At 37.9% G+C, this 13,503-nt stretch overlaps 1 protein-coding gene across 7 annotated transcripts in view; it reads left to right on the top strand.

Annotated features, from left to right (window-relative positions):
* The window catches only part of CEP192 (centrosomal protein 192), a 59,816-nt gene that overhangs the window by 21,767 nt on the left and 24,546 nt on the right, over positions 1–13,503 (top strand). For all 7 annotated transcript variants that reach the window (XM_021387659.1, XM_021387661.1, XM_021387660.1 and 4 more), the window contains exons 19-31: positions 566–714; positions 1,267–1,497; positions 2,931–3,056; positions 3,587–3,730; positions 3,918–3,981; positions 4,286–4,425; positions 4,553–4,645; positions 7,447–7,562; positions 8,241–8,411; positions 9,742–9,832; positions 12,223–12,399; positions 12,871–13,131; positions 13,291–13,409. In XM_021387659.1, coding sequence (XP_021243334.1) covers positions 566–714; positions 1,267–1,497; positions 2,931–3,056; positions 3,587–3,730; positions 3,918–3,981; positions 4,286–4,425; positions 4,553–4,645; positions 7,447–7,562; positions 8,241–8,411; positions 9,742–9,832; positions 12,223–12,399; positions 12,871–13,131; positions 13,291–13,409 — 1,882 coding nt within the window. The remainder of the gene's footprint in view (positions 1–565; positions 715–1,266; positions 1,498–2,930; positions 3,057–3,586; positions 3,731–3,917; positions 3,982–4,285; positions 4,426–4,552; positions 4,646–7,446; positions 7,563–8,240; positions 8,412–9,741; positions 9,833–12,222; positions 12,400–12,870; positions 13,132–13,290; positions 13,410–13,503) is intronic.

The raw sequence follows: 13,503 nt of genomic DNA, 5'->3' as shown, positions 1-13,503 counted from the left end.
AGGAACAGCTAAAATTATTAAACAGAATAATAAGTAAAACTAGGAGTATATGTGACCACAGCTATTCTTTGTGCAAACTGATATTTTAGAAAAATGATATTATGAATTCTGTTTAGTTAATGAGACTTTCTAAATTCAGTGTTTATTCTTGCAGTCCTCCTAATACTGTTGCAATGTATTTTTTGTAATCAGGGGAACTAGATTTCAGCATTCAGTGTTTTTGTGTTTGTGTAAAGGATCTAGTACCCTCTTTGTCACGAGAGAGAGAAAAACTAGCTGCAGTTTGTGCTAGGCAAGACAAGTCATGCCCTAGAAGTTCAGCTGTATTTTAGCTGAAAAGGGGAAGGCATTTCTGTCACTGGTGTGGGCAGATGTTAACAGCCAGTTGAGCCAAAAAATCCCAGGGGTGGGGGGGCTAAAGCTGCTCTCTGCTTTTTCTACTCGAATATTTCCTTGATGCAAGAAAGCATTTCTCAAACAAGTAGACAAACTTGAAGTGCTGACAACCTGAGTGATGCTTTATGCTGGATACTTGGAACTAACGGTTGCATACTTCCTTCCTAAGGACATGTAAAAGTACCAGAAGAGCTGAAGTTCCCTAACGCCTGCTGCGTGGGAATTGCGTCACAGACGGCTCTTAGCATTTTTAATCCAACTGATCGGTGGCTGCAGGTCAGCATTGGAATGCTCAGTGTATCAGTCAATGGGGAAAAGGTGAGTATTTTTCAATACGGTTATAAGCCTCAAGCTTTCACAGTATGACATCTGATAAAGTTACATAATAGCCTTCTTCAGAGAATTTTAAGTTCTTCCCAGTTCATAGTTAATACAAACAAAAGCAGTGGTACCCTCCTGACTTATTCCAGTGAGTAGGAATAGCAAGCGTTAAGTATCTCATGGTGGGATTGAGTTTAACAGCTATTTTGCTTGCATAAATTCTGGTAGGTTTGAGCTTAGTACTTAGTAATTCCTACCTTTCAAATATAATAAATACTATAATTCCCGTGTTAATCTGTTACTAGATGCTGGACAGAAACCCCAGCAACTTTCAGACTGACTTACCTAACTCTGTAGTTTTAAAGTAAATGCTTACAGTTGAGTCAGGTGAAAGCGGGACATAAAAATGGTGATGCAATAATAAATATCAAATGAAAATAGATGCGGGATGTCTGTGCTGAACAAAGGTGCCAGATAAATGTGGTGTTTTGAACAAAGCCATCCTCTAACAAAAAGCTTGTTGAAGTTGATGTGGATTTTGCTTTTCAGGTGGATCCTGGGAAATATCAATGTCTGGTGTTCAAGAACAAAACGATTGTAGGACCCCATTCTACTGATGACCTGAAAATACTTTTCTTACCTTGTCATTCGGGGATCTTCCAGTGTATTCTCAGTGTTTCGTCCTGGCCAGTTTCTGCAGATGCTGAGACAGTTGTTCAGGCAGAAGCTTTGGCAAGTAGGGTAGTTCTGACAGCAGTTGCTGAAAATCCTAATTTAGAAGTAAGTAGCTACTTGTGTTGTTTTTTTTTTTTTTGGAATTTTATGAATAATTTAATGATAGAGGAAGAAGTGTAGGAATGAAAGACACTTCCTCATAGGAACCTGGAGTTTCTTCTGTTTGGAATGAGTAGGGAATATAAGAGAGTATGTATTCCTTATAACTGAGGAAGTTTTAACTGTGGAAGAGCACATAGCTGGACACAAAAAATTATTAAGCAACTGTCTGAAAATAGTAGTTTTTTCATTATTAGAAGAATGGATGAGTTTTGTAACATGTAGTGCTTTCTCAGGGTTCTGCTATTTTTTATATCACTGAGCATTAAAATATAGCAAAAAGCATTTACTTCCAATTGTAAGGATTTTTTTAAAATTACATGACACGGGTTTTGTCTTGTTTAATTATTCCTTTAAGCTTATTTATCATTGTAGGGAATATTTTCATTCAGGCTAATTCATAATTAAAAGTGGATATATGGAATACTTTCTTTGTTTTCTGTCATCATGAAGAGCAAGTGGATGGGAGACAGTGTAATATCAGTTCCAAGAATTAGATTTGGATTTATTGGTTGTGAATTTCAGAGTCTGGTCAAGCAGAAATGTGCACAATATTACTTTTGGAGGTGTATCAGCAAATTACATTGTTGTCTGTGACCTTGCTGACAGTAGTCAAATTTTTCACTATTGACCACAGCTTACAAATACTTATTTTGGTCTTAAACTGCTCTGTTAACCTTCTTGGCCAAACTGTGTGTTTTAAAGTAATTTTAATGATCTCCTACTTGAATATATGTGAATAGGTGTAATACTTTCATACTTTTTCCTTAAATTTGAATTTAAATGCATTTTTCATCAGTAGTTTGACAAAATCCGTCATTGTCCATGTTCTTCTTGATGTGGATCCTTGAAACTTGCTTCATTTTTAAATTAAAAGTAAATTCTACGCTATATGCCTACGCATCTTGTTACACTATTAAGATTGGGTAATGTGCCAAATAAAAGTGGCATTTTATTTCAGATCACAACACTCAAATGTTTCTATACTAACAAAATTAACTCTTCAGTTGTTTTCCTTAACTAGTTAAAATGTTATAGGTGGCATATTCTCCTTGCTAGCAGTAATCATAGTTCAAATTTGTTTTATTTTTATTCCATACTAACCAAAATTAACTCGACTGTGTACTGGTTTTTGGTGGGTAAATATTGCACTAACACTGACTTAACTGATTTAGGCAAGATATGTGGGTGAAAGCCAATTGGATATATGCCCTTTTCATATCTATGCAAATGTTATGTAGATACCACCTCCCCCTGGTAGAAGGTGTGTATTGTATGTGGGTATAGCACTACAGGAGTAACGCTTCCTGCTGCTTTTGTATTCTAGGGCATTTTCAAGGTTCTCCTTCCTTAAAAGTTTTGCTTTGTCTTAAAACCAGGTGGAAACTGGAAAACAAGATTATCTGGATTTTGGTGACTTGACTTCTGGCAGTTGGAAGGCTCTTCCATTAAAAATTATCAACAAAACCCATGCTTTTGTGCCAATTAGACTTATTATTAATGCAGTAAGTACAGTAAAATTCCTGTATATGAAAGATAACTTCTTGTGATACTGAATTTTCATACCAAAACACTATTATTTTACTGAAATATACCCTTGATGCTAGATGTAAAATTCCCAAGAAGTATCTGAGGTTAGTCAGGAAGTACAAATTTTTGCTGGCTGGTGATCTAATTCAGCTGTAATGGTACCTGCAGAAGTGCTTCTGGGATAACTGGACCTTGTCCTGTTTTTCTTTTTAGTCAGCCCAGTTGTGGTCTGCTGCCCCTGTGTTGCCTGATTTAAGACAGTAAGGCAGCAGACAGAGAGAGGTTTATGATGCCTAAACCTTCCCTCATTTCTTTCTATTACAAAAAATTTCTAACTATTTTTAGAGGGTTTTCTGAACCATGACATACCAGCTGAAACTACAGGCTAATTTTTGATTTCTTTTTTCCAGGCTAAATTGCTTATAGAGAGCCTTGCATTTGTCTGATTTGTCAGCTTTGTGACAATGACTGTTTTAATACATAAAAATCTTTATTTTATGGACAGAATGCAGTAGCTTGGCGTTGCTTCACGTTTTCCAAAGAACCAGTTAATTCTTCTAATGAGCGGTCACTCCAAATGGATGCAGTTCCTCAGGCAGCAGCTCCATCAGTTGTAAATCATGTGATCCATGCAAGCTATGATGGACAAGTGAGTACTTGGAGTTTACTGATTCTTGCTATTACTTACTGTCTGAAATGCGTTCTGATCATGAATTCACAGTAATGTATTTTGCAATCTGCCTATTTGAGTAGTGTTATTTTATTACTACAAGCTCTATTTTTTCTCTAGTAATTCTATTCACACCATAAGATGAGTCATCCAATTTCTTTTACAGGATCCTGAAGTTCTGACAGTTTGGGTTCTGTTTCATGCACCTAGGAAACAAATTTCTTCTTCAGGTATAGCAATTTGTTTTTCATTTTAGCTAAAAAAAAAAAAAAAGGCTTTTAATGTATACACGTGTTAGAATTTCAGGAACAGGCTGCAGATTTGAACTGAAACATTCAGTCTTTGCCTTATATGTCCTAAAGTTTATATTGTTTCCTTGGTGTGCTTTAGAGACAGTTTCATGCACTTTTGACAGAAAGGTAAAAAAAAAAAACAAAAAACTTAAGTATGATCCTGTGAGACTTGATGTCTGTGTGTTTGCGTATGGCTGCTAGCAGACTTGCTTGCTTACTTCATTCGTGGAATTGTCCCTAGATACCTTGGGTCCAGCAGATGAATTCTTGGCAAGAGTTGATGTGGAAGTGGATAGCCCAGGACCTAGTAGTGTGATTGAAAGTATTCCTCTCCGAGCAAGAGCTGGAACAGCCAGGATACATGCTCCAAAGGACTTACAGGTTTGCATGTGTTTACAAAGCATGTTTTAAGAACAGTTTGCCTCTCCTAGCCTATTTGTGATAATATGTTTGTTTTTAGAATATATATGTATGCATGCTTACACAAACACTTATTTCCTTTTTCTAGACAATGCATCTGTCTGCTAGTGTGGGTTCAACAGCCAAACAGCAACTGCCATTGAAAAATGCTGGAAACATTGGTGTAAATTTGAAACTTAAGGTAGGCTGGCTTTTCCATCTTGAAATCATGTTTTGTGCTGTTAACATTGTATTTGGGGAAAAAAGAAAACGAGGGCTAAGCCGATTAGGGATCCTCACTTAATTGTGGTTTGACTGAAAAGTTTTCAAGTTCACATAGGAATGAAAGATAGCACAGAGCTTAGCTTGTATAATGGGAAAAAACAGATGAGAATTTTGTTGCTCAGCTTCAGTTCTATTTGTTGCAACAAATACATTTTTTTTATCTTAACATACAGATTTTATCAAACTTCTTATACTTAAAAGTAGTGAATCCTGAGCTATGTAGCAAATGTTAGTTAGTTGGTGAAGTGAAGTACATTTAGATCAAAGAGGAATTTTAATGCTTTAATTTCTAAAAAAGCCTCTTTTGTTCTCTGTGGACATCTTGCCAAGTCAAGTACAAAGCTAAGTGATTTTCAGGTATATACGTTCTCTTTACATGGCTATAATTTTCCTGAGAAAATTATATGGATATATTGTATGGAACATATAGTCCGAAAGGTATCGGACTATATTCAGTCCGATATTCAGGTATTCAGTCTATATTTCATATAGACTGAAAGATAGCTAGATTCATTGTAATTAGCACTTTAAGGTTAAAGGAAGGAGCATTCAGGTCTCATTTCACAATTAGATACCTCATGTTGGCATGCACTTAGATTTTTCACATCCCTGAACCTCACATACCTGAACCTCTAGGTATAAACTAGGGCAGCAAATTCCTACCCAGTGTAAGGGCAGAGCAAGTCTGAGATTGTACGTGAGACTGAATGTGTACAAGTCCATGGGGCTGGATGACGTGCATCCCAGGGTCCTAAGGGAGATGGCTGATGTGGTTGCCAAGCCGCACTCCATCATATTTGGAAAGTTGTGACTGTCAGATGAAGTCCCCGGGGACTGGCAAAAGGGAAACATCACTCCCGTTTATAAGAAAGGGCGGAAGGAAGCCAGTGAGCCTCATCTCTGTGTCTGGGAAGACCATGGAACAGATCCTCCTGGAAGACATGGTAAGGCACATGAGGGATGAATGGATGATCCAAGACAGCCAGCATGCCTTCACCGAGGGAAGGTCGTGCCTGACCGATGTGGTGACCTTCTGTGATTGAGTGACAGCATCAGTGGACAGGGGGAAGGCAACTGATACCATCTACTTGAACTTGTGCAAGGCCTTTGACGTGGTCTCCCACCACATCCTTATCTCTAAATTGGAGAGGTGTGGATTTGAAGGGTGGACTATTTGGTGGATAAGGTTGGAAGGTCGCAGCCAGAGGGTCGTAGTCATGACTTTCTGTCCATGTGGAGGTTGGTGACGAGCGGTGTCCGCCAACGATCCATCTTGGGTCTGGTACTTTTTAACATCTTTATCAGTGATATAGATTATGGGTTTGAGTACACCCTCAGCAAACTTGCTGATGACACCAAGCTGAGTGTTTGTGGTTGATTAAAGCAGAAGGAAGGAATGCCATCCAGAGGATCCTTAATAAATTTGAATGTTGGACCCTTGTGAACCTAATGAGGTTCAGCATAGCAAAATGCAAGGGTTTGCACTTGGGTCAAGATATTCGCAGATGTGTATACAAACTGGGAGAGGAAGTCCTTGAGAATAGCCCTGCTGAGAAGAACTTAGGGATACTGGTTGATGAAAAACAGAACTTGAGCCAGCATTGTGTGCTTGCAGCCTGGAAGGCCAGTGGTATCCTAGGTTCCATGAGAAGAGGGGTGGCCAGCACGGCAAGGGAGGTGATAGTCCCCATCTACTCGGCCCTTGTGAGGCCACAGCTGGAATACTGCATCCAAGTCCTCGGCCCCCAACACAGGAAAGATATGGAGGGCCCAGGGGAGGGCCACAAAGATGATCCAAGGGCTGGAGAACCTCTACTATGAAGACAGACTGAAGGAGCTGGGTTTGTTCAGCCTGGAAAAGAGAAGGCCCCAGGGAGACCTCATTGCAGCCTTCCAGTATTTAAAGGGAGCTTATAAACAGGAGGGAAATCAACTTTTTACCCAGGTAGATAGTTATAGGACAAGGAGAAATGGTTTTAAACTAAAAGAAGGAAGATTTAAATTAGATGTCAGGGGAAGGAAGTTTTTAGTGAGGGAGTGGTTAGGTGTTGGAACAGGCTGCCCGGAGAGGTTGTGTTTGCCCCATCCCTAGAGATTTTCAAGGCAACGATGGATAGGGCCCTGGGCAGCCTGATCTAATACGTGATCTAGCAGCTGACAAGCCTGTCTGTGGTGGGGGGGAGGGGGGATTCGAACTTGATGATCTTTGAGGTCCCTTCCAACCCAAGCCATTCTGTGACTGATTCTATGATGCTATGGTCTGTTTATGTATATGCATAAAACAAAAAGTAGACGGTTGTGACCACATCATTTTGCAGAATAGAAGCCATGGAGATGTGATTCTAGTCTTGCATCCTAATGTTATGTTTGTGCAATGATATGAGTAATGGTTGGTAACCCATGATGAGATTAGTGATGCTGCTTTGCTCGTGGCCTATCATTGCTCTGTTCCGTTTCTTTGAAACTCATTTGGTGTTGTATGTACAGTTGATGTCTTAAGATGTCTTCTGTTAGAGATATTTATGCTGTACTCTCCAACTGGAAGAATTTGGCTAGAGCAGGACTATGTGAAAAAGTTCTGAACTTGACAGGTACATTTATGTTGTCTGAAGCTGTAAATACAACAGATGGGTAGCCAGCTTTTATTATATGTTATAGAGATGTTGACTCCCTTGAATAACCAACACTTTCTCCCCTGCCCTACACACACACCTTCAGACATCAGAACAGGACAATTGCTTTGCTGTTGAACCTGATGATCTCTTCCTTCTTCCTGGAGAAGAGCAAGAAGTGACTGTAAAGTTTTCTCCAAAAAATGTAACGACTACTCAAAGGTAACATAAATATTTTGAACAGTAATTTTCAACATCGAGGTCATGAACAAATGTGAAAGTTTTTATCCACAAGGGGGTTGTTTCAACTTGTGTTTCTTTCTTGAGTCCCAGGTTTTTGCTGATCCACATGTTTCGTAGATTTCCTGCCTCATTTTCTCTACATAATGTAATGAGTTGCTATTTCTTTTCCTGTCTCAAATGAGCAGAGATCTTGTTGTAGCTTGCTTCTAAGGTACAACTAACTTTTCAAGTACTTACCTTTAGTGGCCCTTTCAGTTGCTTCCCACTTCTTCACCCCACTGAGACAAGGGAAATGTTCTTTCTGATTTACAAATGAAAGAGTGAAGCACAGACCAGGATCAAATGAATTAATTCATTTTGACTGCTGTAACTGAAGTTAGTGTATAAATCTTGTCTACCAGTAATGTGTACATTTCATTCACAGATGTACGCATTCACATATTTTGCACGTTAATCAGTCTTTGTTCTATATGAAATAGCCCAAAGGGTTTAAATTTTGTCACACTTAAAGCTGGCCTTCACTATAAAATAGAGTGTATTTCCCTTTAATGACGGTTCTTCTAAAAGGCCTGTCTGTAACTTTTTTCCAGTTATGTTATGTTTTCATTGGCTAATCTTGTTCTATGATGGGATTAAAACTTGTGTTTATTTTTTAAGTGTTTTGAAAATCCTAGTGCTGCCATCTGGGCCTCAGTACGAAGTGGTGATAAAAGGTGAGATGGAGTCAGTGGAAAATAGACCTGTTTCTACAGCTGCTGCAGACATTCCACCTATTCTCTCCAACAAGCAGTTTGTTGCTTGGGGAGGAGTAAAACTTGGAGAATCAGTGTAAGTAGCAGTTCATGCAGAACATCATTCTTGAGTTAATTTATTTGAATTTGATTATGTTCTGATGTTAAAACTACTAGAGAGAGAGAATCCTTTGCATCACTACAATAACTTACCATTCCAGCTAGTTCTTACATGTCTGAATTTTTATTTAATTTCAAGATTCCAGCTTCACTATTCTAAGATTTAGGGAAGCTGTTCGTAACTTTTGAGGTATACTTCATTGCTTCTTTTGTATGCCAAGATTGCAAGTTTTGCAGATCTTTGGACTTGTACTACTTTGAGGACTAATCTGCTGTTGGTGTGATACTGAACTTCTGCAGGAATCTGGTGATGTTCCTGGTTATCATTTTAGATCAATCCATGTTAATAGCCAAGAATCACTTCTGATAGCTACATTGCCATTTTGCTGTTTTGTCAAGGTAGTTTATATCGAAAATAGCAGTCTTGGATGTTTGGGGGTGACTTTCTCAACCCTTTATATTTTCTGTTCATTCTGAAAAGTAGTTTTGACTCACCAAAATCTATCAGGAAATGGAAATTCTTTTTTACAATTTTAATTCTAACAAAGTACAAAGCAGTGTCTGCTCCTGAAAACTGGGGAGAGGCTTTGTTCTCTCTTCGTGTTTCTGTTTGCAGAAGCTACGTGGTCATGCTTCATTGTTTTTACGAGTTTTAAAGCTTGTCAGATTGTTTTGTGATTGGCTTCTGCCTCACTTAAAATGGAAAAGGCAGTAGCTATTCTTACTGGAGAGGTTTCCTACCTCTCTTGAGGAAGAATCTGGGTAGCAGATGTCTGGTCAATGCCAGGATATATCAGAGAGGTGAAAAAAAATATATATTACTTTTTGATTGGTCTGATGCTGCCAAATGGCTCTAACTTTGTGCTATAATTGTGTTGAAAAGTATATGAAAAAGTTAACCTTACTTTAGTTTTCTGCCAGTGTTCCAATGAATCTGGGTCACACTGTTTACAAGACTGCTTTTTCTTAACTGAGTGGTTCTGGATAATCTAATTTTATCTGTGTCTTAGTGTTATTTTTTTATTTTTGAAGGAATTTTAGTATTGACGAAACTGTGTTCTTTAAGAGATAAAGCTGCTAAGTAATATACATAGCTCTTCTGCTGTATGAAAACTGATGTTAATGGTATATAATGCTGGTAAGATCTGTAAGATTGACAATACAGTAATTACTTCTTCTGCTGTACTAGAGGTGTTTTTTTCATGAAATGACTTAAAAATGTTCCTATTTCCGTTGCTCACATTAGTAAATATATACAGTTAATTTATATTTGCTGCAAAATATAACTGAACTTCATGTTTTTTCAGCCAACAGAAGTTAACTTTAAGAAATAACTCTCCATCTGTGACTCAGCATTTAAGACTGGTGATAAGAGGTCAGGATCAGGACTGTTTTCAGGTGACTGTAAAGAAGATTTCTGTTTAGAATTAATCGGGATAATATAATACAAAAATGTCAAAATCTGTCTCACTTGTAACACATCCTTAGTGATAACTGAGCTAGATTAGAAATAGAGTTGTAGAAGACCTGTGCAAATTAATTTCATCACAAAAAAATGAATTCTGGATTTGGTATTTTGGAAGAGCAGCTCACTTTTCAGAAGATTTAAATGGGGTTAGAAATTAAATGTATAGCTGTGCTAAGTCAGTGGAATGGCAAAACTGAAAATAGTTTTTCTGCTTTGCTTGGAATTTCATATGTACCTTCATGCAGAATTTTATAAGCAATTTAAATAAGCATGTAATTTTCTGCCTGTCTTTTCAACAGAATATTTTGGGCCATTATATGGTTGTGTACTGTACTGATGAGGATTTTGTTTACTCTCTTGGTCCTCTCTGGTTGTCATGTCCCATGTGCTAACCTTTGGACCGTGTCTGCATATCAATGGACGTAGACTGAGGCTGTGTACAATTTCACTAGTCATGTGAAGTCATACCAACCATGAATTAGGTTGTGATAGCCTCCTCAGATTGTTTTTCAGGTCAAGGATGACTCTGAAGCACGCAGTAAATTCTGGCGGTGCTCTTGATCAGGCTGTTGACCATAGCTCTTTGTAGCTTTGCCCGCTTGATTGAAGGTGGTAGAGATCAAAGTCAGTGGTGTTGCTCTTTCTGCCTGGGCTCTATTAAATCTTGGCACCAAGATGGAGGACCTTGCCCATCTTTGTCTTGGGTTGACTATCCATAAGCAGAGATGAGTCAGACACACTCTGAAATGTTGATAGGCTTGTGTCGCAGCTTGAAGAGATGTGATATGGTCAAAGTGCCAAATAGGTTTTGAATTCTAGACTTCTCACAAAGGAGAACATTTGTAACTGTATGTAATAACACATTAGGTGCCTTGGTTGTTGTATGGAATTCTGGATGTTAGAGCCTGATTTTTATTTTTATTCTGGAAGTACTTGATGTTTCTCTTGTGCTTATCAGAAAATTCAACTCCCATTTATTAACTGGTTGATCTGTAGCCTTTGAAGATTCTCTGGGTCACTGTCAAACTTATGATTGTTTTCTAACAATCTGAGAGGCTTTCAGCCAATATGGTTCAAGTTTCACTACTCTTCAGTGAAGGTAGTCTGGACAGAATTGTTTGGTAGGCTGTTGCTTTCTGTTCCCATTGAAACCAGAAAATAAACTGACAGTACTAACTACTGGAACAATTTGTGTGCCTTTCTCTGTACTAACATAGTAGGCCATGGTTAAGAGGATAAATCTGCCAGTTGTTGCAGGTAGCCTGGGAGTCTGTTGACTGGTAAAGACAGTTAGAGTTAACATTTCAAATAGAATGCCATTTTCTCCGTTCTCCAGTTTTTCTCCTCCCTAGAGTCAGCAATCGCATGTTATTCCTCCCTACCCGTGCTTTTTTCTCAAGAATGCTTGAACTTGCTAAGTAGTTTAACACTTAATATGGCTGAGACATGGTTTCTTAATTAAAGAGCTCGTACTTCTGTCTGGTGTGCCTCTTCATTCTTTGTGAGTGCCTGTTATAACGAGACTCTTGATTGAACAGAGGAGCAAATGGCCCTTACACTGAAAGGAGTATTAAGGTACCTGTTTCTGGCTACCCTGAAACTTGTGAAGGGGCCTCGTTAAACTGTTCTCACTTTCAAAAGTTGCAGTCTCCCAGCTCAACCTACAGCTTGTGATTAGTACTTCCATAGGTTGTGTGTTTCCTCGCTGCCTAGATGAACCTGATAGTGAAGGTATACTGATAGCCTTGGAGCTGAAACCGTAACAGTGTTGCAACAGATTGGAGCTCAGTTTACAACTCTTTAAACTGCAACAGGCTCAGTACCTGGTCGAACAGTCCTTTTGGTGGTGCTTTATGCAGAAGGGATTCAAGACCTCACTCCAAGGGACTGTATATATAGGAAGGAGGAACTAGAATTAGCCTTTGCAATTACTGTAACAACAGTGGGTTGTTGTTGTTGTTATACAGTCAGCATAGATTTATAGCCCTTCTTCCTCAGCTGTTCAGATCTGATATGTTAAACCTTCAAATGAGAGAGAATTCATGTAGCACTATTGAAGTTCAGCTTCACACACTGTATTGGGGTTTGAACCCAAGAAGTTCTGTTATCTAAAGTGAAAGCTCACTGTGAGAGTATAAATTATCTTGAACTTAGTTTTTCTGTTTTTTATGAAGTGTCACAGCCTTAAGTATCTGCCATTGTCAATTATTTAATCCAGATTTTGATGAAGTTAATTTTGGGTTGTTAATGAAATAAATTTTATTAACTATGTTTTTCTCATTGTAGACACTCACTTATGGTATCTTCATTTTTTTTATAGCTGCAAAGTATATTTGGATCAGAAGAACGTTTAACTAGTAATTGGGAACTCAAAATCCGTCCCAAAGAAGACACTAATATCTACTTGGTGTTTACACCCACTCGTGTAACTTGCTTCTTTGCAAAGCTGGAAATCAAACAGCTGGGAATTAGATCACAGCCAGGAATTAAGTTTACTGTAAGAATCCTAATGTAACTTCTGATAATTTTAAACACAGATTTTTCTTTATTGTTTAAAGTCTGGCTCTGAATAGCCTTTTCTGTCAAGAAGTTGAAACATTTCAAGGTATCCACTGTGTATAAGTATACTGCTTAGAAAGTTATATGGGTATTGAATTTTTAGTTTAAGTAGCCTTAACTTTGGTATGTACTTTGTTCCTCTTGTGAAGAAGGAAGAAATGTTTTATGTACTGTTTTAACAGTAGCCTATGTTTTTAACTGAGCCATAAATTAATTTTCAGTAAAACTTGAATCAGATTAAATAAACTGAATCTTCTTTATTTCTTGCCAAATTTCTTCAGTTCATGTTTTAAGCTTTTTCAGTTTTCTTGCCGTGCATCTTTGTGTAGTTGAACCTGGCTTTATAGAAGTTTTAGTGAGAAGACTTTCATTTGAAGTACTGTTGGTTTTTTTTTTTGTTTTTACCTAGATACCTTTATCTGGATATGGAGGAACCAGCAGTATAATTTTAGAGAGTGTTAAGAAAACGTCAGACAACTACATGTTAACACTGGATGGATTGATGCCTTCAAGGTTAAAGAGAGTTTCTTTCCGCATAAGAAATACAGGTTCTCGTGCTGCGTATGTTAAAGCACTCTGCTTTGCAAACCTGCAGACAAAAACAGTTGTGGATCCTCAGGTAATGACGGTATCTCCAGAGAAGTTCATACTGAGAGAAGGAGCACATGAAGTAAGTATAGTGCCAGATTATGAACAAGTTGTATTGATTAAAATGTGTTTAATGAAAACATCTCACTAGTTCCTTGTTAAAATCTCATTTAATTTTTTCCATACGTTAGTACTAAAATGAAGATTTTTTTCCAAATATGTTGTCTATTTATTTTATCAGATGATTACAGTAACATGGAATCCCATAGAAAAGGAAAGGAACGTGCTTAAACCAAAGACGTTGTTATCAACAATATGTTTCTTTTGCGGTGATGAAATTTCCAGGCAGCGATATCGTAGGTAAGGTGTCCTTTTGCTATATATTTCTTGAAATATATAGCTATATATATTTGCAGTATATTTCTTGAAATGTTAAAACTGAAGTGTATGCTGC

Source organism: Numida meleagris, chromosome 2 (genome assembly GCF_002078875.1).
Source record: "Numida meleagris isolate 19003 breed g44 Domestic line chromosome 2, NumMel1.0, whole genome shotgun sequence".
Classification (NCBI taxonomy): domain Eukaryota; kingdom Metazoa; phylum Chordata; class Aves; order Galliformes; family Numididae; genus Numida; species Numida meleagris.
This window is presented reverse-complemented; position numbering and strand designations above follow the sequence as displayed.